This window comes from Trachurus japonicus, chromosome 17 (assembly GCF_045865225.1).
Source record: "Trachurus japonicus isolate A0001 chromosome 17, Traja_1.0".
Lineage (NCBI taxonomy): Eukaryota > Metazoa > Chordata > Actinopteri > Carangiformes > Carangidae > Trachurus > Trachurus japonicus.
Window position 1 is genome coordinate 31,775,383 of NC_140923.1, and position 27,400 is coordinate 31,802,782.

At 41.6% G+C, this 27,400-nt stretch overlaps 4 protein-coding genes across 4 annotated transcripts in view; 1 reads left to right on the plus strand and 3 right to left on the minus strand.

Moving 5' to 3' along the window:
* The window catches only part of ptchd3b (patched domain containing 3b), a 10,784-nt gene extending 7,719 nt beyond the window's left edge, over positions 1–3,065 (minus strand). Inside the window, exons 1-4 of the mRNA XM_085805968.1 lie at positions 2,346–3,065; positions 2,150–2,271; positions 1,854–1,999; positions 1–1,126 (exon numbers count right to left, since the gene is read on the minus strand). Of these exons, the coding sequence (XP_085662094.1) occupies positions 1–1,126; positions 1,854–1,999; positions 2,150–2,271; positions 2,346–3,065 (2,114 nt within the window). The remainder of the gene's footprint in view (positions 1,127–1,853; positions 2,000–2,149; positions 2,272–2,345) is intronic.
* A 1,304-nt stretch (positions 3,066–4,369) lies between these two features.
* LOC146971102 (ras-related protein Rab-18-B) lies at positions 4,370–9,220 on the plus strand. Its single transcript, XM_085805127.1, has 7 exons — positions 4,370–4,567; positions 4,926–4,981; positions 5,108–5,169; positions 6,097–6,169; positions 6,401–6,519; positions 6,839–6,905; positions 7,635–9,220. The coding sequence occupies exons 1-7, from the start codon at positions 4,500–4,502 to the stop codon at positions 7,805–7,807; spliced, it is 618 nt and encodes a 205-aa protein (XP_085661253.1). The 5' UTR covers positions 4,370–4,499; the 3' UTR covers positions 7,808–9,220.
* Positions 9,221–11,098: 1,878 nt separating this feature from the next.
* Positions 11,099–19,551, minus strand: LOC146971103 (homeobox protein Mohawk-like). The gene is made up of 6 exons (XM_085805128.1): positions 19,092–19,551; positions 18,300–18,459; positions 18,076–18,229; positions 17,624–17,962; positions 12,070–12,103; positions 11,099–11,758 (listed from the first exon to the last, which is right to left on the minus strand). Exons 1-6 carry the CDS (start codon positions 19,319–19,321, stop codon positions 11,413–11,415), a joined length of 1,263 nt encoding a protein of 420 aa, XP_085661254.1. The 5' UTR covers positions 19,322–19,551; the 3' UTR covers positions 11,099–11,412.
* A 3,612-nt stretch (positions 19,552–23,163) lies between these two features.
* The window catches only part of LOC146971104 (MAGUK p55 subfamily member 7-like), a 29,299-nt gene continuing 25,062 nt past the window's right edge, over positions 23,164–27,400 (minus strand). The window contains exons 16-18 of the mRNA XM_085805129.1: positions 26,709–26,817; positions 25,462–25,605; positions 23,164–23,849 (exon numbers count right to left, since the gene is read on the minus strand). Of these exons, the coding sequence (XP_085661255.1) occupies positions 23,619–23,849; positions 25,462–25,605; positions 26,709–26,817 (484 nt within the window). The 3' untranslated portion in view covers positions 23,164–23,618. The remainder of the gene's footprint in view (positions 23,850–25,461; positions 25,606–26,708; positions 26,818–27,400) is intronic.

The window sequence follows — 27,400 nt, forward strand, 5'->3', positions numbered from 1 at the left end:
CACACGGAGCAAAGCAGGCTGGGTATGAGGATGAGCGAGACGACCAGCATCACAGTCACGGCCGCCAGGACAGTTTGAATGGTGTTGTCCATGATGACAGTATACTGGTCATAGTAAATGAAGGCAGGGTGGTACACCAGCAGCTGCACTGGACATTCCTCCGCTGTTTCCCTGAGTCCAGTCATCACGTCCTTCATCGTGGTTTTGTTCAGTGTCTGAATGAAGAAGCGAGAGGCCTGAATCTCGTTGTCCTCAGTCGTGTTGATGTCTTGTCTGAACACTGAGCTGAGTTCTAAGAAACGGGGCAGATGGGATTGGAAAGCCTCCTGAGAGCTGATGTTGAGGTTGGTTGCATTTGCAAAATGCTGAAAAGAAAGAAACCAAGCAGATGTGCTATTGACGTAGTTTAAACGTTCAAAGTTTGAGATGCATGACTGCAGTTCCTTCTGTCCTTCCTCGTCCCAGTATTGGAAGGGTTGTTTCACCGCTACCATCACATTGCAGCTATATTCAGAAAAGTATTGTCTTTGATTGTTGTAGTAATCAATAATGTAGGAATCATCCAAAGCCAGATTCCTGATGTCGAGTCCCTCCTTTAAGATCCAACAACCATAGATGCTAACAGCCAGATAGGCTGCATAGATGACAAATACATGTGCTTTAATGAGTTTGTGGGTCAGAAATGGACCATAAAACTTCTTAAAAATGTGGCTCATGGACTCAGTTTCCTCCTTTTCAGTCATCAAATCGTAGCTCCCCCCAACACAGCACACACCGAAGGCTTTTGAAGTCCTGTGTGGTAAGTCCTCTGGGACTTTGGCACAGGTGAACCAGTGCCTGTTCTCTGCTTCCCTGTGTCCGTTCAAGGCCATACAGGCCCCCAGGAAGGTGATGTTGTACAGGTAGCAGAAGCAGACAGAAACCCCAGCGTAGAGGCAGAAGGACTGGACCGAGCCGAAGGGCGAGCTGCAGCCCAGGAAGAGAGCCAGAGCGTCAGTCAGGGTGGTGATGGTGATGGAGACGCCAGCATCCCTGTAGGTGTGAGCGAGCCGGTCGGGGACGCTGTCCAAAACACGGCTCCTCTGCCAGCAGGAGATCATGATGAACATATCATCAAGTCCAACACCTGCAGGTCAAGACAATGAGGAGAGGGAATTTCAAAAGGGTTTTTTTGGTTTGCTTTTTAAAGGGATAGTTCAACATTTTGCGAATTCGCCTATTGCCATAATCCCTATAATCATTGGGGTATTTTAGGTTCATTACCTTGAATTATTGGTGCATGTTGTTTTGAGTTCCACGGGGCAGAGACGCGAGCTGCTCAGCAGACACAATGGAGGTGAACGCTACCGGCCCCCTGTCCTTCATCAAACTCATCAAATAGCCTACACAATCCAACAACTCCAAAACACTCTCATGGAGTTGTGACCTGCACATTCAACATGCTATGATATAATCATGTATAATTATGTAACATTATGACACATGTACTACTTTCACTTTTGAAATCAATCTGCCCAGCAGAAATGTCTGGAATGTACTTCCAGCCAAGCATTTTCCTCGAAAACAACTCTGACTCGTGATGTTATTATTTCATAGCGTGGTGAATATGCATGTGAACATATGTTTTGGAGTTGTTGGATTGTGTATTTGATGAGTCTTGAAGGACAGGGGACCTGTACCATTCACCTCCATTGTGTTCACTGAGCAGCTCTGCCCCGCAGATCTCAAAACAACATGCACCGATAATTAAAGGTGGCTATAGGGATTATGGCAATAGGCAAATTTGCCAAAATGTTAAACTATCCCTTTAAGGTCTGTTGGTGTACTTAGCTTGGTTCCACTGGCATACCTACCTAATATCATGAAAGGACAGGAGGCAGCTGTCATGACAAAAGGTTGGCCCAGCAACAGCAGTGCACCAAAACCACTCAGGACTGCCAGACCTGTGGACAGCACCCCACAAGATGCCACCCACACCTTTGTCCGTACATTGTCCAACCTGAGGGAATCAGACATGTCATTTAACACCTAACATGTGATTTTTTTATTTTTTATTGTAGACTTTTCTATCATAAACTTTAGGCTTTGGAAACGAGGTGTTGAAATTACTGTCTTGAGAAATCATTATATAAGAAAAAGTGTTCCCAACCTCCAACATGATATAATGGAAAATGTGATGGCAATGGCGTAGGTGATGGAGAATAAATAGATGACAGAGGCTGGAGATTTCTCAAACTCCCACTGTATTGACATGGAGGTGGAGTATGACACCTGGAAAAAATGTTAATAAACTTAACATAAAGGTATCAATTGAGAAAACGCAGGTATGGTGCAGGTCTGCTTACCTGAATAGATGTGGATGATTCATTTGAGACCAAAGATATGAAACCTTCCAGCCACAGATCTGTTCTTTCTTTGGTGTCTTCTTGTAAATAGTAATAGAGCTGTATGGCTTCAGCACTCTCAACATGTGAGCTTTCCTCATCCAGTTCCACACTCCCCAGACTTAAATACAGGGGAACTCTCCTAAAACCAGCCTGATACCAAGGAAATGTTAAGTTGACAGCATTTATGTTGCTGGCATTGCCTTTGATAATATCTAGAATGTCATTAGATGTGCAGGATCCCAACACCTCAGCACAGACATCCACATACATGAATGACTGGTTGTCAAACTGCACTGACATACTCCTAATGTTATGGTCCAGTTGTAGGATGTCCTGTAGTGAATCCTCTGTCAGGATGTTCCTGTCACTTGTAGCAATGATAGTTGCATAATTCCCACTTGTGCTCAGCCTTAAGCTTGAAAACACGGACTCATTTGCTGAGAAAGTCTCTTGGATGTATTTTCTCTCCATCTTGGCTTTCCCATCAACAGGTGTGAACTGCTCTTCGATATCGTTGGACATCCTGTCGGTGAGAAAATAAAACCCACTCCCCAGACCTGCAGAGAGAACCACGGGGGCGAGCAGGAACCACCAGGGATGGGATCCAATAAAACAGCCCAACACCTCAAAGCAGATCCGCAGGCGTCTCTCCAGGCAGTCTGTGCGACATTTGGCCATATTTGCAGAAACTTGCTCCTTCAAAAGCTTGCTCAGATTGGCATTTAAAATAAAAACCTACAAGAGCTGCTCCTATTCTCACAGTGTCTGACCAACATTAGAGGAAACTGTATTCACAACCATTTGCTGTTGTGCTGCAGAGTCTTTTTAGCTCCTACATGTGCTGAGATTTGCATAATAACAGGGTCAACCCTCCCTGTAATGAACAGAGGCAGATGAGGACTGAGGACCAGTTCATTTAAAGAGCTTATTGAAGAACAGAAGGTGTAGTATGGCTCACTGGTTCCATCCCACTTCTAGGTACAGTCACTGGTTTCTTTTTGCTTATCCCCCAGGTGATTCCTTTTCATGGTTGGGTGACACCGGCTAATGTTTAGGGCTATTGTGGATAATTACAGAGTAGAAAAGAAACAGGATAAAGATGGGTTGTGCTTTATAATGTGGCCCCTTCATTTACTATTGAAAGGTTTTCTTATCAGTTCACAGACAGTCATTTCTATGGTGGATTTCCCCTTATATTATAACCAATGTTTTATTTCAATACCTGAACTCTTAAAAACTAATCCACAATTTTGTTGAAATATAGCCTATAAAAACTGTTGTTGAAAGCAGATTCATAAAAAAGGGTCTAGGGTAACCTCTTGACAAAACACTGACAATATTAAGAATAGATAGCCATTATCACAAGTGTAATTGGCTGGCATCAAGGCTGATGGAATTGCATAAGATGAAATGAGATTAATGAACAAATAACAAATGCTGTCAATATTGATACATGTATTCTATAGATTTCAAGAGTTTTAAATGGTGGTCAAACTGTGAGTTGCCATCATCTTGTTGGAATTTCTTCAGTGTGAACAACATTTTCCTTTTTGCTCAGTGTTGGTTTCAACATCATCAAAATCTTTGAGGGTGCTCCTGAAGACCACTATGATCTCTCTGTCACTTTTATTTATTATTTTCAATACAAAACAATTTTTATTAGATATTCAAACTAAAATACAGTTTTGATGTACAGTAGTCTGTTAATAATACATAGCTGTAGCTACAACATTTGTTTATTTTATTTCCATAGCCTATTATATAAGATATATTTCATTATCACATTTTCCATTCTGTGCAGGCTAATTGTTTTGGACATTTTGAAAAAAAAACGAAAAAAAAAAAAAACACAACTGTGCAATACCAAAAAGCAAATGTTATTTACAAAGTTTAACACCGTTATTATTATTATTTATTTATTTTTGTTTAACACAGTTATTATTTTTCGGCAGCGCGTGAACCTCGGTTACGTCACGCGACGCAGGTTAGGCGGAAGTAAAGACGAAGAGCAGGCTGTCACCGCAGCTGCTAGCTATCCGCTGCGTTAAAAACAAGGAAAAGTTGAAGTTTAAACCGTCGCCAAGTTGAAATTAAAGTTCCTGCCGTGGGAACATGGACGACGACGTGTTAACGACTCTGAAACTGTTGATAATCGGTGAAAGTGGAGTCGGGAAGTCCAGGTTTGTGTGTGTGTGTGCAGCTAGCTCCTCGGCTAGCCTGTTGTGGATGTTGACATCCTTCTTGTTGAGCAAAGTTAAGTCCTCAGCGCTCAGCAGCTGCTGCTACGGCTAGCTGCTCCTGTTGCTGCCGGCGGTCAGCTAATGTTTAGTCAAGCTGAGACATGTTATCATGTTCTCTGTACACTGTTTATCTGTAGTCATGGGTCAACATCTAAACTGTGTGGTTGTTGTTGACTGAGATCTCCACAAAACTGACACAGGACACACAGCTGATTGTGTGTTGACCAAAATAAACTCACAGAAGCCTATTGTACTGTATGTCCTGCTCATTTCCATGTTGTCTTTGTTTCCCTGACAGTCTCCTCCTGAGGTTCACAGACGATACTTTCGATCCTGAGCAGTCAGCCACAATAGGTAATAACCACAACCACAACAACAACACACACATACTTTACATGTGCTTTTGGGTGCTACAGACAATTTAATATTGATCATTTAAAGTCCTTGCTCACTGTCTCTCTCTGTCTCCCGACTGATCAGGTGTGGACTTCAAAGTAAAAACACTCGCAATAGATGGGAACAAAGCAAAGCTCGCCATATGGGTAAGACACAAGTCTTTATGCTATTGTCTTAGTCTGTTAGGAAAAACATGGTGAAGTGCAGGGTTTCTCCACGAGATGGCGACATTGCTCAGCCAATTTCACAGGTTTAAACTGAGAGGCTGTTCAGGAAGAGATAAAGTAACATATTCCTTTATTTGTCCCACCGTTGGCAGAGGTAGGCCACAGCTGCAAATGAGACAAGAAAGAAAGAAAACAGTGCAATGTCAAATAGTTAATGAAAAACAAACACTAATTTACTATAATATTATATTATGTATATTATCAGCCATTTGATTACAAAACACAAAACAATAAAAACAAATAAGTGATATTGCACAGCACTGTCACACACTATTTTACAGCTTAACAAAAGGTATAGTGTGTGTGTGTGCGTGCGTGCGTGTGTGTGTGTTAGAGAGTTGTTGGGTGGTGCAGAAATGCTTCAGGAGGAATCAGACACTGCATGTCACATTACGTGGGATGAAGTAAGAAAAGTGTAAGGTTGAAATTACAATGCAGTTAAATACAAAAGTGTTTACTAATTATTAGTAATGTTCAGTCCAATTTGGGCAAATCAATACATTTATTAAAAAAAAAAACACAACAACATTTAATTAGATTTTTGTCAGCTATTTCAACCTGTGTCCTTTTTGAATGACTGCTCTGGTTAACCTGTTTTTAACATTATAACAATATGAACTGTGGATAGTTACTTCAAACAACTGGCCTGAAAGCCCCCAAAGTCTTAAAGGATCCTTGGGGCAACGGCCAGTTCACAGTGGGACGGCCCTGAGACCTGCAGACTTACAATAAGGAACACATGTTTAAGTCACAGTCTGTGAGTGTGGACGCAGGGACTTGGCCGCCGTGCATGTTGATCTCAAAAGTTTGTTGTCATGGAATCTTTTGCTGTCTTCACTTCTGCAGGACACAGCTGGACAGGAAAGGTTTCGCACCCTGACACCCAGCTATTACCGCGGCGCACAAGGAGTCATACTTGGTAAACAATATAAAAGCTAAATAAATGATCCCACACTCATACGTGTCCCTCTAACATCACAGGAACATTTCAAGTCATTATTTGTTTATTGCTTGCTAATAATCTTAGTGATTTCGAAACTAATGCAAGCTTAAGTACCCAAACTGGATTAACGACTGTCAAATATCTTTGAAGATATTCATACACAACCATTTTATATTTCCTCCAACTCCTCTCTGCCTTGTTCGACAGTGTATGATGTCACAAAGCGTGACACATTCACAAAGCTCGAAAACTGGCTGAACGAACTGGAAACCTACACTACACGCAACGACATTGTTAAGATGCTGGTCGGGAACAAAATTGATAGGGTGAGTCACTCCATAATCACATCTTCCTTTTAAGGCCATAAATCAATGTTATTAATTTACAGCAATATGTAGTGTAAGTGCAACATCTCTTTATGTTGAACTTTGGGTTTATGAATGTATAAAACCATAGCGTTTCTTACATTATTAGCATTAAAAAATAAAGTATACAACACAAAAAAACAAAAAATTGTGTATGTGCTTACCAGCCATGGATGTGCCTTCATATTTTTTATAGTATGTGATGTTTAAACCCTTTGGATCCTTTACTATGTGTGTTCCACATGGAGAAAATTACATAGGATGTCTGTTTGGTTTTCAGGACGACCATGAGGTGGACAGAAATGAAGGCTTGAAATTTGCTCGAAAACACTCTATGCTTTTTATTGGTAAGTATCCATGACAGAGTAAAGTCAAACATGGTCAGACATGGCTATTTAAACTAATAGAAGCATAAAATTTAAGTCAAAGATATTAAAACTTACAGTACTGCACTTAAAAGTCAGAACTGTAATTGCACAGTTGGAACAAGTCAGGACATCACTAAGCAAGTCGTGTGTTTAGTTTGGGTTTGTTGCGCTGTTTATACTGCGTTGGGATTTCTGAGTCTCTAACTGTCAGCGCTGCACTGAAAGATGCAGCCACTGCAGAAGAACTGCATTATGATTAAAATCTAGCCGGCTTTCATTTATCGAATCCATGTCTACACGTGTTCCTGATTCTCATCTCCAATCTGTCCCTCTCTGGGAAATTAGGTTAACGTTTCAGTGGAGTTTCCATTTTAGAACGGCTAAATTAAGGGGTTTTGAGGAGGGCTGGGCAAGAAGATGTCATGGATTTAATCCGCTGTCACGACGTCTTCATCTCACTGGATGTCTCCTGATTCTTAAATGAAGTCATTTCATACTTCATATTTCAATCAACACATGGATATTTTTAAAATCTTTGTCATTGATGTCACTGTTTTTAAAAAAAAAGAGAGAGATGCTGTGATCTGTTTCGGTTTTAAAAGCTTGACGTGCTCCTCTGCTGATGCTTTGGTAACGTTCTGGAGAGTGCTCTGCTGGATTTCTACTGATCTCATAAGTCTTGGTGCTCCCCCCTTTTCCTTTGTACAGAGGCCAGTGCAAAGACCAAAGATGGTGTCCAGTGTGCCTTCGAGGAGCTTGTAGAGAAGATCCTCCAGACTCCAGGGCTTTGGGAGAGTGAAGGCCAGGGTCAGAAGGTCCGTCTGGGGGAACAGGAGCCGGCCGGTGGCAAGGCATGTGGAGGATACTGCTCCATACCCTGAAACTGATCCATTCGAAAAAGCACAAACCTGACAGGAATGACTACGGACCAGAACCAGAGAGCAAAACAAAGAGAGAGCGCGAGTGGTGGAAGAGTACTTAGAAAAAAAAGTTAACTGTCGGGAGTAGTTCTGTTGGTCAAATGGACTTTGCTGTTTGCACACTTCCTTTTCAACCATCATTTATCACATGTCACTACTTTCTGTTTCAAACCTTAATGAAGGTATCACGCAAGAATAGCCTCTTGTCGAACGACGTCTAGTATTTTAAAGTAACTTCACCATGCCAAGTGTACATAATGTCATACATGTACATGTCTGGTTTGAATTTATCTTACTGGCAACAGTGGTTCTGTTGTGCATTAAGGCATCAGGTTAATAGTGTAGTGCCTATAACATGAACCGATTTGTAGGTTACAGTACATAGCTTGTCAAATTGTATTGAAAAATGATAAATTATAATCACTGTGGAAGCTTCTTCGCCAGGAAAACGTTTGTCCTGCTTGTGCTATGTGAGCTGTAGACGTCCACCTTTGTGTAGCTGCAAAGTTCATCGACACAATGTTCTCCAAGTCACATATAATGTATTTGCAGGCTTCCACGTCACTTTTATCAAGGATAGTGGCTGGAGGAGACTTGTTATGTGGTGTGTTGTCCCTCCGTTAAACGTCTCATTACGCACCAGAGGACTGTGAATGCTCCCAAAGAAGACATGTCACATTGGACCCCAGCTGCTGACACTCTTAGCCCAATTATTATTATGATTATTTGCCTAATTTATAGATGCTTTCAATTGAATTGGCTGTTTTTTCTTTTAATGTGGAAATAATCAAACAAATCATCTTTGTCTCTTAAGGTTTTCTGTCTTTGTCTCTGCATGGCTGATCTGGACGATACCTTCCAGTGGTATACGTGTGAGGTTTACAGTATTGCGGTAGAGCTCTTGCAATAAAACATGCCCTTTTATTCTCTTGAGCTCACCGTCACCTTGCCTGTATGCATTAGGTCACAAACCTGTCCTGTGAGCTTGTTTTTTCTCATTTACATTTATTTGGCAGTTTCTGTGTGTTGTTGTGGTCCATATAATGTCCCACTGATTTACTGAAGGCATTTCTCATTCATTATAATATGAGACCATTCCTAAGAGCTTTGTTCCTTTCTATCTTTATCACATATTTGCTGCGTTGTTGCTGTTTGTTTGAAATTTTCTGATGTTTAAAATGATGCTGATTGACCGTTTACCCTTACACCCTGTGCTTTTCCCCGTGGCTTTTGCTGTGCATCTGTTTGAATCATATACAGCAATATGTTAACCTGATATCTGCCTTAACATTGAATGACATTTGCTAGAGTTATGGTAAAGTAACATTTGTATTGTTTCAAAGTGAAATAAATGACAGCCCCAAGATGCCGTCACTCAAGACTAACTATTGTTTAATTGCCGTTTGAGAGCTGCCATTTAGTTTCCGTGTTGTGTAAAAAGCCCACCTAATCAAAAACAGCTTTTAAATGGAAACGGGAGTGAGGTGCACTTTCCATAATACTTAATTGATGACTAGCCTGTCATACATGCAAGACTGAAAACATTCTTTGCGCAAAATGTCAAAAAAAAACAGACCAAAACCAGGACACAAGTGGAAAAATCCTGTTAAACATGTTTTGTAAAAGAGTCCCAGAGGGCTATGTGTGATTACAAGCTTATGTTTGGTGTCAGGATGTGCCTAGATGGAACAGGACGCTCCCCACAAATCTCCCTACAGACGGCGAGTACCAGACATTCTTCTGAGGCTCAACGTGTCCTCCACATTTCCAGTATTTGAAGTTTTTTGGCACTTGACCTCATATTGAGGTCAGGAAATTCCTGAGAGCTTATTTGGCGTTAAAGTAATGTCTTAACTTGAAAAACAAAACACTTGGGTGTTTCACAAATCATAATTATGTTTGGTGGTTGAAGAGGAAAATGAGGGAGAGAAATCCAATTTTTCCTAAATGAGCGCCTTATCCCTCCCTTTTTTTCCTTTTTTTTTTTTTTACCAAGAAACAAATTGAGAGACAGCAGTGATATCAACATTAACCCTTAACCTTTAGAGTTGATATAAGGACCTTGCTGGCAACCAATTTACACAAACATTAATGTGTAGCTGTACATCTGCCTATCCTGTCAGCTCTGTGTTGAGTCTCCTCTAACCTGTCCTTTAGCTTCTATATGCTCCACTACGTCCAGCGAGGCGCTGACTGGTGCATGGTGGTCCACAGTCGCCTGCTGTGGCCAAAAATGATGCAAAGGGGTGAAAGAACAAAAAAGCGAAGGAGCAGGTTATGCCTGCAAGATAATGACAAAAAGATGCTATGAAGCTACGTAGAGCTGAATGGAAAAGCAGAGTAAGATGATCGTTCTCTGTGGTTCACTAATACATGCAGCCTCTGTCACTTACATGTGGCTGCGTCATCAACTGCCAACAACAAAAAAAGAAAGATAGTTACCAGCATGAAGTTGATGGAACTGCTTCTTCTGGGCTGTAAAATGATCTTTGAAGTTGATAAGAAACTTTTTTTGACAACAGCTGCCTTAGAATTTCAGAGGACACAAAGCAACATTAGCACTCAGTTGGAGTGTGTCTCTGGAGAAATACATAAACTGTCCTTTTAGTTTTATATGTGTCTCCATTGGCTCGCTCCAGAGGGAAATGTCGAGCTGTGGCTAAAAATCGATCAACTTGTTGCTAACTTTGTCTGTCTGCTGTCTGGTACTGGAAACTTCACCTCCAGATGGATTTTTAGGGCGTTTACAGTGAAAACTGTTACAACTTCCTGCTAGAAAACTGAAACTAGATGAAAAGGTGCTGCAAAGGTGAGAGGAATGATAAGAGTCAACTGATTCATCTCTACAAGCATTATATCTAATATCTATCTGATCTATTATTTCTACAGAAACTAAAAAGCTGCTCTGACTTTGGATAAAGAAACGTGTAGGTAATAGGTTCACTGAGTCTTGAGCCTCGTCCGTTGTGTTTCACTGGTCTCTTGTGTAGTTAATGACGTGTTTGAACAGATGTTAGCTCCTGTCCAAGTATCACAGTGGACCAGCTCTCTGCTTGAAAACTACCTTCCTGCTCCGTTCAGCGTGCCACCCGTCTGTCCATATTACAACCTTTTAAAAAGCTATTCGAAAGGATGCGATGGGACTGAAAGCCACGGCTGCACACATGAAAACTACCACTAAGTACAGTTCAGTAAAACGTAACTGCAGCCTCAGCCGCTGCAGAGCAATGATTCAAAGCGAACGACTGGTCAAAAGATTTCACATTGGTTTTTATTCAAATAGCTGCTGTCAAATTAAGCATTGGATGATAATCCGGTCTCACTGAAGTTAATATAACTTACTGCAACAAAGGGCAATAGGAGCACATTAGGAACATAGCAAACATTAGAAAAATTCAAAGTTGTTAGGTTAGTTTTCCTATCTTACAATGTAAAAATGATTGAAAATGACAAAGTTTATTAGCATTACAAAAAAATCAGGGGCTGTACATATATTTCTAGGCATTTAAGCATCTGGTATTCCCATATGGGACGATGTTCCTAGACCAGGCACTCATGTTTAATGCCTACACACTGTTTGCCAGGGCCACTTTGACAGTCTGGACCTCAGCGATATGAGAGGACTTCTGGATGATGCGGCTGGTGAGAGTGGGCCCTGTGGTGCAGCTCTGCCTCAGAGCAGCGGAGGGTCCCGAAACGCACATCCTGTCTATGATAGTGGTTCGCGTTATGGAGAAGGGCTCTCGGGTGCAGCTCTGCCCCGTGGCTGAGACCGGCTTCATCATGACACTGCTCTGGTCCCCCATGTGGCTCTGACCCTGGGCCAGATTGGTCAGAGCCACAGCAGCGTGGATCTCCCTCCAGCCCTGCTTGTCTCTTCTCTGCTGGCCTCGGTCCTGCTGCTGCTGGTCCCTGCGAATATATTAGAGAAACAGCTGTGTGGAAAGTGGAATATCAACCAACCTCTTTTCAAAATTAACCTGAAAAAATTATCTAAAGACCACTTATAGAAATCCAGAACAGATATTGTCAATTTGTTTGGATACTTCCTCTTGTTGCCAAGCCAGAATAATACAGATGAATTAGGGGGGGGGGGGGGGGGGGGCAGTGGTTCAATTTCAAGAATAACGGCCAAGCGAGATTATGGGTCGTGTTATTTTTCAAGTTGAAAAGTGCAGAAAGCTGATTTTAATGTGGATTGAGTGGTGAGTAATTGCACTTACCTGTCACATTTAGTTGAAGTATAGTCCACTGTATCTGCAGAGGAAAAGAAAAACACACTTGTAAGTATTCCACGGATCAATTTATGGCTTGATGGCAGTAAAACTACAAACAGAGTATTTACAAGACAATCAGTGTTTGGATTAGGTTTACATGACTGTATGTCAGTGATACGTAAAATTAATGTGCAAATGATTTTAATTTACAGCATATGTGTTAAGTTTTTATGTCTGCATCCATAGGTGACTATACATAAAAGCATATAGGCTACATCTCTGAAAACTAGTAGGGTTGACTATTATGTCTACAGTTACTTCTCCTGTTTGTGTCTGGATGTGAAAAATAGGTTTGACACAGTGAAGTGCACCAGTCTGCCTGAGCTCAGCTCCACCGGCCAAAACAAATGCAATGTGGTGTTTCTCTTGAGGTTTGGGGAGGGAAAAAATCTGATATCTGCACTGAACCTAGAGGACACACGCTCTGTTTTGAGGTCTTGAAAGATCTGCTCGCACCTGTAAAAGTTAGTCTTTCTTTTCCAAAACTGCGCCTGCACTTCTCTATCTTTCTTTTGACGAAAGCCTGAGCACGAAAATTAATTTATACCAGCAGGAAAAGATATGTGTTATGAAGGAAAACCTAACCTGTTACATCTGTGCAAAACGCTGAGAAAGGTCAGTGTCTCTCACAATAAGCTGAAATCAAACTCCAGTATCTCCGGCTCTCTCAGATGGAGGAGCGGGATAAATAGGACTTTGGTGTAATATTATATTGCTTGCACAATTTTTGTTTGTGGTCAGTGCATAAGTGTGCATTATATGTAGAGCATATTTTCCATCTCATTTTTGGAGTATTGCCTTTTTCTCTTCGGAGCAGATAGAAACTGGTCAAAACCAATTTTTCTTCAGAGAGCAATAGACAGGGAAATTAGAGGCCCACTGTGAAACATAGTCTTTCAATGCTAACAGCCCAAAACATCCCTGTCTCTGATTTCTTCGGCCAGCCCCGAAGCCAAAAGCAACTACTTGTTGATAGTAAATCATTTTGCTGTTTTATGCTTTTTTGCTACTGACTGTCCCTGAGCATTTCTCTCTTTAGCCATAACATGTGTTTGCCAAGAAAGTACTTCTGTACTTCTGTTGTATTTATGACAATGAAAAAGCACTGTTTTACCTCTGGTGAGCTTCAAATTTATAACATGGATCAGTTACAACAATTTTGTTTTACAAGGGGTGATGAAGTTGCTCGCTGCTTGATATTACATTGTGCTGTAGAGGTGCAGGATACTGTACTTTAAATGTGAGAACTCACATCTGACTTTATTTGCAAATGATGAACACCTTGAGAAAAGACCCTTATTGTTTTAGGTCTTTACAGCAGATATGATGCTGGTTGAAGCTTATGGGAGGAGAGAAAAGGCTGGAGATGGGAAACAAGTGGCTAGCATGTCTCTGTGAGAAGGTTAGGCCTAATAACACCTCTGACGCTCATTTGTCAAATTTTAATTCCTGTAAAAACTGAAGGGTAAAAACAACAAATTGCAGTTTCAGAGAAATAATGTTCCATAAAACTGCAACTGGCGGTATTGTATAGACTAAACAAACAAGATAAATTAGTCAGATTTAGAGGTGCTGGTAGAGTTCAATTTTCACCCTCAGGCTAGCCAGTTTTTCTTACACTCAGCCAACCGACTCCCAGCTGCAGCTTGACGGTTAATGGACAGAGGGAGGTATTAATCCTTGTTGAACTCACAGCATGAAAGTCATTAAGTTTGAATTCCCATGAAAAGTATTTTGTGTATATTAAGAGCTCGAGCTTTCTATTACTACAATAAATCCTGTCTCATGTATCCATCTCACAGTGAAATAATGTCTCCAGTCTCCGGTGATCAACTACAATACAAGTTTAAATCCCCTCACAACCCAAAGTCAATGACTTTCAGTCATTCTCACAGGTGTGTCATTGGGATACACACTGGAAAACAACCTAGCTGAAAAAATAATGTAACACCTTATTTCCTCAATGCGGATATCTATTTGCGAACAAGAGACTCCCGTCTCAGTGTGCATGTTTTCATTTGAAACAAAATGGATGGAAAACGCAGCGAGGCGTTTGTCCAGATATGTTTTCACCACTCTGTGTCCAATAAAACACGATTCTAGTCACATTTATGGCTCTCTAGCCTTTTTAAGGGAAATACTCAACTTGATGTGAGTACCACATTATGTAGAGTAAACATATAGTATAGTTATTAGAAGTATCAAACATATCAATGGGAAGTCTGATGGGAAAGTATAGGCCTACTTAAAAGTGTCCACCGTGTCATGGCGTCACTTGTAGCCGATCACTGAGAGGCTGTATTCGAAACCGCATACTATACTGCTAGTACGTACTGATTTGGCCAAAATGTAGTATGTAGTATGCAGTATGCGAACAAAAGCAAAATCTGCAGTATGCGAAAAGTTCCCGGATGTCGTACTGATTCGGAAAATATCTCCAGTATGCATCTGACCAGTCTACATCGCCTACTGTATCCCACAATGCAATGCTCCCCTGACGTCCTAACGTAACCAGAGCGTAACCAAAGACGGTAGTGTAGCCGTGTACCGTAACTACAGTTTAATAAAATAAAACTTAATGCAGACTGATCGGTTCATTGTAAAATATTTATTTATTTTTTGTAAATGTGGTGATTTCTGTACATAACGTTAGGCTCCAGAGCCCCGAGGCAGCGCTGCTTACACACAAGAAGCTTCACTTTACATTCAAACAAACTAATGCTACTGCCACAATTGAGATTTCATCAATGAGACCGACATTTATCTCCTGAAAATAATTTAACCAGCCGGTGGTAAACCTTTAAAAACCTACGGGTAAGTTAATTAGCGACCGTTTTCTCCTCCGGAATGACGTCGTAGTGCTGGCCGGCCGAGCAACTCTGGAGACCGGCTGCTGCCTCTGTGATGTCCCGGTCGCTGCGGAGCTTCACTTCTCCGAAAAACATCGGAGCAAACTTTTAAACAGCCGTCATTTGGATAAACTGGCCGTATATTTGGGGTCTTAACAGTTACTTTCTCGCATGAAAAAATATTAAAACTTAATAAAGTTACATAATTACAGCGCTAGAGCGAGAAACAAAACAGCTTTTAGCCTGTTTACAGCTACTGCTACCGGTTGCCGTGAAATGCATTCTGGGAAACTCGTATACTGCATACTGCGATGATAACGGCGTCGGTCTGCTCAAGTAGCATACTGAATCCCACATTCAGTATGCAGTATACAGTACATATAACGCAGTATGTAGTAGGCAGTACGGTAGTATGCGGTTTCGAAAACAGCCTTAGTGACGGCCTCAGCTGTCTCGTGGGCGGAGTAGAAACGTGTTTACGATGTTGGTGCCTGTAATGAATCTGGCAGGTTGACTTTCCACTTCACCTCCGCAGAGGAGCCGCACAGGGTTGCAAACACCTTTTAACACCAGCAGCAGGGATTAATTAAAAGTTTGTACAAACATTTAAAAATAAATGTGTATGGTCACTCCAAAAGAAATATGAGTGGAAGTAAAAGAGGAATGAAACGTTTGGGCTAATAGCTAGTTCAACATTTTGGGATTTACTCTATACTTTCTTGTTGTTGGATGAGAAAAGTTATAGGCCCTAGCACTCCATAGCAAATAAAAACCGAATCCAGCAGACTCTTATTGTAGTGCAGTATATTGATTGGAAATACTGGGACAACTAGCCTAGCTTAGAGAGCTAGACTCGTAACTAAGACAGTTTTTATATTTTTAATATATCACAGTCTAAAACATAGTCAAAGACAGTCACTGCTTTGGTTTTGTAGAAATGAACGTAAACCGGAGAAATCACTGCTGCACATTTTGACGGATTATTGACGAAGTTACTGCTCAAAGCTAAGAATTAGTCTTGCTAAAGTTGCTACTGCATAACATCTTACAACACTGACATCTGTCATTTAAATTACATTCACTGATTGTACAGATTAAACAAACATACAGTAAGGTTTAGAGGTGCTGAGGTGATTTTTATTACATTTGGACAAAGCCAGGCGAGGTGCTTGCCTGTTTTTAGTCTTTGTGCTGCACTCACTGACTGCTAATTAGCACACTGCTCTCTTTATAAATTAATCATTAACACTATTAACACGGTTAAATTCATATAAACATAAGTAAAAGGTTTGTAATATTATACTTGTTTTTAAAGTTTAAACAATAGGCCCATCCTGTATAAAGTTCACTGGTGAACCATTCCTGTAGGCCATATGTCAATTAGGCCTATTTGCCAGATATTCAACTCAATTGTCAGTGGGCCAGTTTGAATCAAAACTGAATTTATTGGATGCCAATTAAGCAATGCCACAGACAAGAAAAATATCCATGAAATAGTTTTGCTTCAGACTGGGAATAAGATGTCTGTTTTTAGCCAGTACCCCAAATTGAAAAGGAGCTTAAATAATGCCTTGTTTAATTCTAGGGTGAAAGCATGAGGTTTGCTAAGGAATGGTTTCAAAAATCTTTTCACAACTCTTGTAATGTGATGTAGATTTAGATTGATTTTGAGTAGTAAAGTAACACTTGGGAGAAGCAGACCGCCAATGAGCACATGAGTCAAGGAAACAAAGCTACACCCTCAAATCCTGATGGAAGAGCCAAATGGATCTCAGTGATGTCGCTTTGTGTTGCCTCACAGGTGAGTGGCAGCTCTGACAGTCGCTCTACGAGACGTCTTCTGTGCTTTCATGACGTTTCTTTCTACATTTTGGCTGAGTTTTCCACTTCTCACCCTGGGAAGAATAAAGTCTCAGACATTCTGTAATTGTCCTTGAGACTGGACTGGACATTTCCACCATGGCAAGAAGCTGAGGCGGAACAAATGGCACATTCTAGTATATGGAAATGATATTTGCGGTGCACAGCGGCAGCCAGCACGAGCTCCATCCAATTTTAAAATGAGGGATTTCAGCGTCTGCATGAGTCTTTATTAGGGATGTTTGTAGAGGCTTTGGCTCCTGTACCTTCGCGGATTTGAGGGTTGTCAGTGTGCTGAGCTCCCTATAGGTCTAAGAGGGCACCCAGGTGTCAAACTCCATCCCACTTTCACTGTAACTTTATAATCAAATCTTGCTGAGCTTCTGACTTTGGGAGCAATGCCAGAGATTTATTAATGTCAGGGAGCTCTTAGGAGCCATGTGGAAGTTTCTGTTCATTCTCTTCTTATTTTACCGTACACCGAGGTGTGTTAAAAATGAACTGAGGGAAGGAAGGGTAGTAAAACCGTCATTTTAGTTGATTTAAACATAAATCTGCAATTAACAAGGAAGACGCTTTAATGATCTCCATGGACAGGGGATACATTCATTTATTTCCTCCTCATTTACTGTCTCTCTTATTTTGAATTGCTTTAATCATCATGATTTTCTGTTACAATGCTTGGCTGCCATAATGCGCTGTTATAAAAGTGTTGAGACTGTTTTCACACATCAGTGCAGATTGGGTGTTGAACTGTTTTCCACTACAAAGTCACAGCTGTTATCGCTCACCCATGTGGTAGACAAAGTTGGTCTCTGTTTCGTAGGACGACGCCGGAGAGACAACATCTCGATCGCACTCGTTGGAGCTGAACGACTCGGAGTGACTCCTCCTCTTGCGGGACGACGAGACTCCATCGCCCTTCGCCACCATCATGTGCCGCAGAGTGTCGTTCAGATACCGATTCAGTAAACTGCTCTTGTATTTGGATGGAGGCGACGTGCTGTCGTCACTGTTGGCAGAGTCGGCCACGGCGAGGACACCGGCCTGCTTCTCCAGCACGCTCTTGTGGGAAGATGACCTGCCAAAGTTTGACTGGCTGATAGGGGTTTGTAAAGGACAATCCTCATCTGCATCAAAGGAAACAAAACACAACCTATATCAGATTTTAAAGAGCCAAAGTATTACAAACTATGATAAATGCTACTGTTTTTTGAAGGACACAAAAGTAGGTCACCCTCACCATCTGAGTCGGTGTCATCGCTGCATACACTCAGCCTTTCAGCGTTTCCCTGGATGTATTTATTATAAAGTTTGATCCTCAGGGCCCAGCTCAGGTCTGGCTGCCTCACCGTGTTTTTCAGCCTCCGCCGGGCATTTGCAAACCAGTTGGAAACCTACACAGGCGCACCTCGTTACACAACAGCGGACCACAATATTGAACATTAGACAACAAACTGGTCTCACCTGCACTAGTGTCATGTGTGAACCCAGAGCCAGCAGAACCTTCTCAGTCTTGGTGGGGTAAGGGTTGTCTCTGTGTTTATACAGCCAATGTTTCAGCGGTCGGGCCATGTCCTGCAGCACCTGTCTCTTGTGGCGAACCTTGACCCCACCCAGACGAGACCTGGAGGAGTCAGGAATTGTTTTATTTGTTTTGTTTTATTTGTTAGGATCCCCCATTAGCTGCGCTCTAGAACGCTGCTAGTCTTCCTGGGGTCCACATTTAAAACCAGTACATTTAAACATAAATCTGCAATCACAACATGAAAAAGACAAGTCAACAAAATCTTACATTAAATCTGTACAATCAGATTGTCATCTACATCATCGACATCAAAGAACATGTGTAAGATAACTCCGATGTACAGCAGCTATAAAATAAAATAACATGAAAAGAATAAAATAAGAGGGTAAAACAAGTGAAGGAATTAGCTAAGAGATTCACTAAATCTACCCACAATCCCCTCTGCTTAGGTTACAGGGCGCTTGGTAACGCCTCCTATCACCGCATATTTAATGTTTACACAATATCACGCAATTAATTCATCAAAACTATTATTGATTATGAAAATTCTTCTAAACCATATTCAACCATGTTAGTTAGGGCAGAGTAGGCTAAGAAGCATTTTATATCCATAATGTCAAGTTATTAAACTAAGTTCATCTTTATAGAGTATTTTCATGTTAACAACAAGACAAAATGCAATAAGACAAACTGTACAGCTACATTTGTAAGAGAGACAAATATGGTCATACCCATATCTCCTGTACTTGATCATAGAGCTGTTTTCAGTGGCGTCCTGGCACTGCAGCAGGTCTGTGTTCTGTCCGTCTGTTAAACTGGTCTGAGGTAAGTCTACACAGCTCAACCTGCTGCTCTCCTCCACTCTCCTGGTGTCGTCCAAATGAAGCAGAGTATCGGACTTCATCACAGCAACTTTGTTCATTCTCAAACACACAGAATTTCCCTCAGTCAACAGGTGCATCAGTAGATCTCCAGATGTAAAGAGAAGCCGTAAGTTCCCATCCTTGATGCACTTGATGTAAAAATTTAAATCTATATAAAAAAATAAAGGTTAAAGGTGTCCTCTGTGCTTCTTTCTGAGCCCACGGGGGCTGTGGCTGAGAGGAGGGACGATGACGGACTCTTATGAGAGAATAATGTTTGAAAAGTCAGAGGATGTTGTCTGGTTTAGTTGAGCTGCGTGTGGAGAGTTCAAATAACCTGCTGCACCACCGCCCATTGGCTCCCCCACCGTCCAATCGCTTTGAGCTCTGTGAGGAATAGCTTGCAGAGCAGCAGCAGCAGCAGCAGCAGCAGCAGCACCTCACAGTATGAGAGATATTCCACATGTAAGAATATCAGCGAATGCGGTCGTCAGATTTACAAGTGAGATTCTGTCTGGTGTGACTGCAGCCTACATTAACCAGTTCGACATGCTCTCATATTTCCTACATGAGGCATATGATTCTCGGGGAGCTTGTGGTTTTACCAAAAATCGTGTCAGCAGATAATAATACATGTTTTACCAGGGGATTCTGGAAATCTGTGGGTGTAATTACACGGTTGCTAATAACCAGCAAAACCCACCAAACTGTGCCTCGTGTTCGGCAGTGAATCCTGCTGAGTACAAATTGGCTCATAATGAAGAGTGATCAACCGAACCAGTGGAAACTGAGACTGATATTTGCCTTTATAAGCGTGTAGCATGTGTGATAGACAGATTATAGCGCTTTGTCTGGAAGTGTGTTAGACACTGGTGCATCTTTTACTCTGTGTGCTGTGTAAACAGGCTTAACCAAGTGATAACACTTACACAACCAGGATGGAGTGTCACTAATTATAACATCTAACATGTTTACACTGCTGGCACTCAGCCTGCTGCTCAAAGACTTGACGGTTCAACTTTAGCTGTCATCTCTGTATGTTTTTCCTCTTCACATCTAAACACTCTTATGTAAGAGTGTTTGCAAACACAGTAATGACTTTACCATGCACTATCATGACTTAATAACCTTTAAAGCAAACATTTGTGATAAAATGTGCTTCTCTTGCCCACACTTTATTCTGATGACGGTGATGGCTAAAATCCAGGCAGCACTTGTTCAATCATTAAACATATTAGAGGATTTCATAACTCTCATCCCTGCTCATAATCCAGCAGTATCAGAGGGGAGGCTCAGTTTCAGTGGTTTCAAAGCTGAAAAACACATGGACCAGAAGCATCCCCGTAAGGTGCAGTAAATTCCTCGCTCACATTCCTCTGCAGCGGTCGGAGAATGCTACATGCTATCATGCACCATTTAGTCCCATCCCTCTGTGATGTGTTCACCGGCTCAATTGTTGATATTAGCTGGGAACACACCTACACTGGGCAGCCGGGAGACCTTGAAAAAACGCAGTGGAAGGAGATATATCTGTTTGTGTTTGGATAGTTTGGCACTTGTATGTGTGTGTACGTGTATATCTGTGTGTGTGTCTTGCAGGTTCACAACCTCTTCGGCTATCAAAAAGGCCAAACATCAGACAAAGTATGTAAAGCAACTGAAGAAGTCAGTCACATTGAATTATTGCATGAAATATAATTTTGTAATTTTAACTAAGGAATTTAACCAAGGCCAGAGGTGATAATTAAAGTGTGATAGCCATAATTGCTCAAATTTTTCAACAATGGATCAAATGACCGTGAAACTTGCCGCTCATAGTGACAGAGAATTGTAACTTTCACAATTTGCTCAGACGTCAGTGTTTTTACATCTTTGTTCTGGGTTTACAGCCTGCAACTAATGTTTTGATTCATGCTCACTGGGAGCTGTATTACTAGTTAGTTACTCTGGTGAAAAAAACCAGACATTTGCCTCAGAGGTTTGTTAAAAGCATAAACAGAATGAAAAAGGAGAGTGAATACATTTGTCATGTGGTCAGAAACACAACTTTAAATGTTGCTAATGTTACAGATGGAGATTAAAATAAGCATAGGCCTACTGGTTGCTAATTAGCTTCACTATAACAACTTTACAAGCATTTAATATATACGTAAGTGTGTTTACAGTTTGTTGTGCCGCCCCCAAATGGCAAAACAGTTAATTGTTAATTATCGATTAATATCTTTACTTTGCTAACAACATTTAGCAACACTCTGCAACTAAGCAAATATGGAGGGGCACATGGCGTCTGTCCGACTTCCCATTTTACTTTTGGGTCCATTAGTCCGACCTCCCATTTCTCGTAACCCTAACCCTAAACCTAACCATAACCCTCTAGAATAAGTCGGATTAATGGGTAGTCGGAGAATGGGCGGTCAGACTTTTGGGCGGTCGGACTGACGTATTCTCCACAATATGGAGTCTATTGTGAATATTGTGTTTCTCTCTTTTTCTTTTCTAAAAGCTTCATGTTTTGGCTGTAGCAAAGTAATAGTAGTAGACAACAATTTAAGTTTAAAGTACGTTAGTAAAACCAGATTCCTCTCCCGATCATTGCTGTAGGTTTGTTTAATTTACTGCCATGTACTCTAATGCTGCGGTTGAGTGTGCTGGTTGTTTAAAAGTTATGAATATCCCATGCAAACTTAAAGATGTTGTTTAACATCAGTCGTATTTATTTTTACATACTTCCAATAGACAGTGGCACGATCTTGCCAAATTATCCGAGACCAATTGACATCATACCTCTGTGTAATGTTTGAAGTGGGAGCTGCAGTGAACATAAAACGGTGCGTTTTCATTGGATCACCCGGGTGTCTTTAATGGCATCGTTATGATCTCAGAGGGTGCCTGCAGATTCTCAGTGGAGTGATGAAATTATACTGCCACGCTTTGGCTGAGGCCGGCCTCAGGCCTGGCAGAGGGGCGACTGTTGACCTGACAGACTGGTTTGAAGGTTGTGGTGACATGCAGACATCCAAGTGCTCCATCTGTAGCACTGTCTTCCTCGTGTGCTTAGTTGTGTTTGACAGAGACAATAAGCAGGTAAGGTAAAACAAATACCTGAGACTTGATGGTGTGCTCTTTATCCCTGCAGCCTGATCCACCGCGTCGAGCCTCAGTCTGCTTTTACAGTAAGCTTTGTGCGGTCATAACTTTCTCCGTCTGTGTCTGCAAAGGCCCGAGTCCCTTGAAAGCCATTACCGTCTCTCCACATCACGCTGCTCCCTCTTCCTCCCAAACACAACATGATAGACACATTAACACTCCTTTACACCCAATTGAGCACAGCGACCAAAAAGAGGGAGGAAACACCACAAATGTAGAGGAATGCAGCCATTAAAAAGAATTAGAAGAAGCAGCTTGTGTGAAGGAGAACAGCAGACGCTGTGATGTTCAGATATGGGTGTTTGTTAATGGAGTGCCTCTAATTGAAGTCAATGCCAACTGTGTTTAACTGTCCTTAGTATGAAAAATACTTTTTCACCTTTATTATTGGGAATGAAGTTTGAAGGTGAAAATACACAATTTCAAGCCTTTGAAATTCTCAACAGCAAAGAAACTGCAATACAGATTAGTGATTGTAACTACAGCCAATGTTTATAGTCCTCATCTATGGAATATAAACAATATACACACAGTTATACAACATTATTTTGTCTACATGCAGAAGCAATGTTTTCTGCTTTATCTATGCTTTTGATTGACTGTTTTCTTGTTTGTGTCCCTATTTTCTACAGCATATTGTTGGCAAAATGTCTCCCCGACTGCTACTAATAATATTTCTCTGGTGTACATTACAGTTAATTGAAGTGCAGCAGCTGTCAGAATAATTACATGCTGATGTTTGCGACTTGGCAGGGAAGGATTACACTCAGCCACAAGCTCTGGAGAGTTTCCTCTTTCTTTTTTTTTTTCTTCTTCGTCCTGCGAGCCGACATTATTTCAGCCAAATGCCAACAGAAAAACTGGCTCTGAGACAGACGGCGGGAGAACGAGAGAGAGGGAGAGAGAGATGGATTCTGTTTGCCTAATTAGATACACACTGAGGGACACTGTGGAAAACTGAGGTAATCACAGCACTTGTTTACAAATGGAACAATATTTAAAATATGAAAGAAATTCAATATCAGAAGTTGAAGGTGATGAATTTAATCTTTATATCTTACATAGACTTAATAAATTAATTTTGGGGTTTTTGGGTGTCCTAGGGAAAAAATAACAAAAACCATCTGGTTGACATGCTCCTTTTCCTCAGGCACAGTTCTGTCAAAAGTCATTAATAAGACAAATGCACTGTTTACCAGGAGAAACTTAACTAATAATAGTTTCCTGTGGTTCTAAAGGGCTTAGCGTTTAAATCCAGCTTCTCAGATGACTACAGCTTCTCCGTGCTGCTGTTGGGGAGGTGCAGATCCACTCTGCAGGAATCCACTGAACTTCTGCCTCCATGATCTTCTCCAGCTCTGCCCTCAGCTCCCTGAATGCCAGGGCCACATCTCCGTTTATGATCACTTTGTCAAACAGGTGACCGTACTGGTTCTCCACGGTTTCAGCCGATTCGATCATCTCTTCGAAATCCTCCTCCTGTACAAAGGGAGTAGCTTTGTAAGCACAGGGTACAATAATTGCTCTGCTACTCAGCTCCCAGTTTGATTTGTGTGTCCTTTCATTAGCTATCAAGCAAAAGAAGAAAAGAGCCTGCACAGTGTAAGTAATAAAAACAGGGAGTAATGATTAATGATGATATCATTGTTAATATGACAAATCCTGGCGATGGAGGGCTAACAGAACAACTAGAGTCCGACCATATGGTAACAAAAACATTCTCCAACAAGTGTTGTTTTACAATAATCTGCACATACTGTAACATAACATGGATACGGAAGGATCCCCGTGACCATCAGCTCTACTGACCGAGGCGTAACACATCGTTACACGCTGAGAGTAAAGGATAAGAGGCCTTTTCACACCAGCTGCAGTACAAGTTGTACGTGTAGGCCTGTAAGATGGGTCTGAGCTCTAACAGGCCTTCGCTGCTCGCTGCTAGGCAACGTCCAGCCGCTCTGCAGCACAGGTGTGTGACCCGCTGGCTTTAATAAGGGCAACGTGGGCAGCGAACAGCGAGTAAGGAGCCAGATGGGGATTGTGAAAGTGACCAAGCATATTTTTTTTTGTCCTGCATAAAACACATGTACTCTTAAATATACCTAACTCTTGTTCTGAGATGTAACCCCTTACCTCATCCAGTAACTGGACACACAACGAGTATCCCTTCGCCTCTTTGACAAAACGTACTCACCTGTTCAGAAGTTGTGGAACAAAAAGCCACCCACCGAGTAGCACTGCAACTTCTCCTGTCTCTTAAATGTCTCTTAAAGGGATAGTTCACCCAAAATTGAAATTTCATTATCTACTCACCCTCATGTCGACTAAGGGCTGGGAGAAGTTTCAGAGTCCTCCGTGCCTTCTCGGAGTTACAGGGGGTCTCAGCGTAGCAGTGCATGTCCATATAACGGTTACAAATGGATACCAACTGTCTTCGTAACAAAAGGACACACCAAAAAACATCCAAATACCTCCATGCTGCTCGTATGTAATGTCCGTCTTGTATTGAAGCCCCGAAATGTGAAATTGTCCCGAAAAAATTAAATAAGTCTAGTTCAAATTTGGACAAACCAGGGTCTGTTCTCGAGAAGCTTCCGCTACAAACAAGCTTGAAAAATAGACTCATTTAATTTTTTTCGGAACAATTTCGCATTTCGGGGCTTCAATACAAGAGGGACATTACATACGAGCAGCATGGAGGTATTTGGATGTTTTTTGGTGTGTCTTTTTGTTACGAAGACAGTTGGTATCCATTTGCAACCGTCATATGGACATGCACTGCTACGCCGAGACCCCCTGTAACTCAGAGAAGCCACGGAGGACTCTGAAACTTCTCCCAGCCCTTAGTTGGCATGAGGGTGAGTAGATAATGAGTGAAATTTCAATTTTGGGTGAACTATCCCTTTAAACACAAACCAGCCACGTGTAAGGCAAGGTGTGTGCATGAGTAAGTGAGTTTAGGTGTGTGCATGTCTGTGGGTTGGGTGTTTGACCTCACACCGCCCTGTGTGCTACAAGACATGGATCCAGCATCAGACTTTTCACATGGTGCCAGGTGGAATGTGTGTGTTTGTGTTGTGGTTTCTCTTACTGAAAATATCCTCACTGCGTTTGTGTCCTCTTCATCTGAGATGAATTTCGCTCTCCGCCTGGTGAGACGCAGCTCCTCGATACACGGGGGTTTCACAAACACCACGTATGGTTTGAATTCAGATGTGTACACGTGCTTTATTTTCTGTAATGACACAAATAGAAAGGGAGGGGAATAGATGAAGACAGTATTCATAGTAACATGATGAGCTGTCTAAACATTACAGACACACATTAAAGGCCCCATATGTTATACTTCTCCACCATTTTGTTTGAAGTTTTGATATAATTTACAAGATATATTTGTGATTTTTAGTAACAAAAACCATCGTCCAGCACATCTCCTCTCTCAGGCTTCTCTCTGGAGCTCCAGCAGCAACAGGTCAGTGAGCCAATCAGAGAGGAGGCTCCAAGACTGTCCTGCCATTGGCTGGCTGTTTTCTTATGAAATATAACAGATCTCGAGTAAATACTCAAAGAAACCAAATCCTGAAGAACACTGAGTCCAGACAGGCCATGCTGGGGGCACAATTGAGGGTGACGACATCGTAAAGATGGACACTTTGTCAATATCAACTATATTAATACAGAACCCTGACCTGCTGTATGATCAAAAAAAGTTCACTTTATACAAAATGGGACCTTTGAAAGAATAAAATAATACAGAAGATTGGCCTTTTGGCAGGAAAGCCCTGGTTCGCATATGGTGTAAATGTGGTAAAATGTTGTATTACCGTAAATGGTGCAACTGGATATCAGAGTTTTGCGCTGTAGATTGCAGCAAAATTGATGTCAGCCTTCACGGTCTGAATCATGAGGGATTATATTCCAGATTGTATAAATGGTGCACAGGCAACAACATGTAGCATATCAACAGCCTCCAGTGGGAATCTCACTTTAATTCCAATTTTGTCTCCTATGTCCACATTTGTCCTAATTCTCCATCAGCCACAGCACAGACACTGTGACAAAGCAGTATCATGTGATCCCTCACTGGCTTCCCACCACTGTGTTCACTGGAGGCCAAGAAGGAAGCATCACTGCCAGGAACTAAAACCCCGTGGTGGCGACACATGGGACTTTGGAAACGTATTAAAACATCAACAGGTCATGTAAGGAAAAGCTGTAAATTTTCATTACTGAACAGGCGATTGTTTCTAGCATTAGTATGAATCGCCAGTGTGAATGATTTTGGGTCACAAACCAAATTCAGTTGACTATGTAAACACAAACTGGCATAATACTCACACTGGGATGTACATCCAGGAGGCACACCTTGCCTTCAGCCATCACTCTGTGCACAGAGTCTAGACTTGTTCCATAGTAATGACCTCTGTATCTCCCATACTCTATAAACCTAGAGGCAGGAGGACATTGACAGAAGGGACGACATGTTAAAGGGATAGTTCACCCAAAATTCAAATTTCACTCATTATCTACTCACCCTCATGTCGACTAAGAGCTGTGAGAATTTTCAGAGTCCTCCGTCCCTTCTCTGAGTTACGAGGGGTTCTGCGCAGCAGTATTTGTGTATATAATGGTTGTAAATGGATACCAACTTTCTTTGTCCAAAAAGACACACCAAAAAACATCCAAATACCTCCATACTGCTCGTCTGTAATGTCCCTCTTGAATTGAAGCCCCGACATGAGAAATTGTTCAGAAAAAAATTAAATAAGTCTATGTTTTAAGCTTGTTTGTAGCGGAAGCTCCCAGTGTCTCGGTTCACTGCTCTTCCTGTGTCAGTGCAAATCTTGCGTGATTTGCACAGACCGGCGGAACAATTTCTCATGTTGGGGCTTCAATACCAGAGGGACATTACAGACGAGCAGTATGGAGGTATTTGGATGTTTTTTGGTGTCTTTTTGGACAAGGAAAAGTGAGCACAAATCACAACCATTATATGGACAAATACTGCTGCACGGACCCCCCCCGTAACT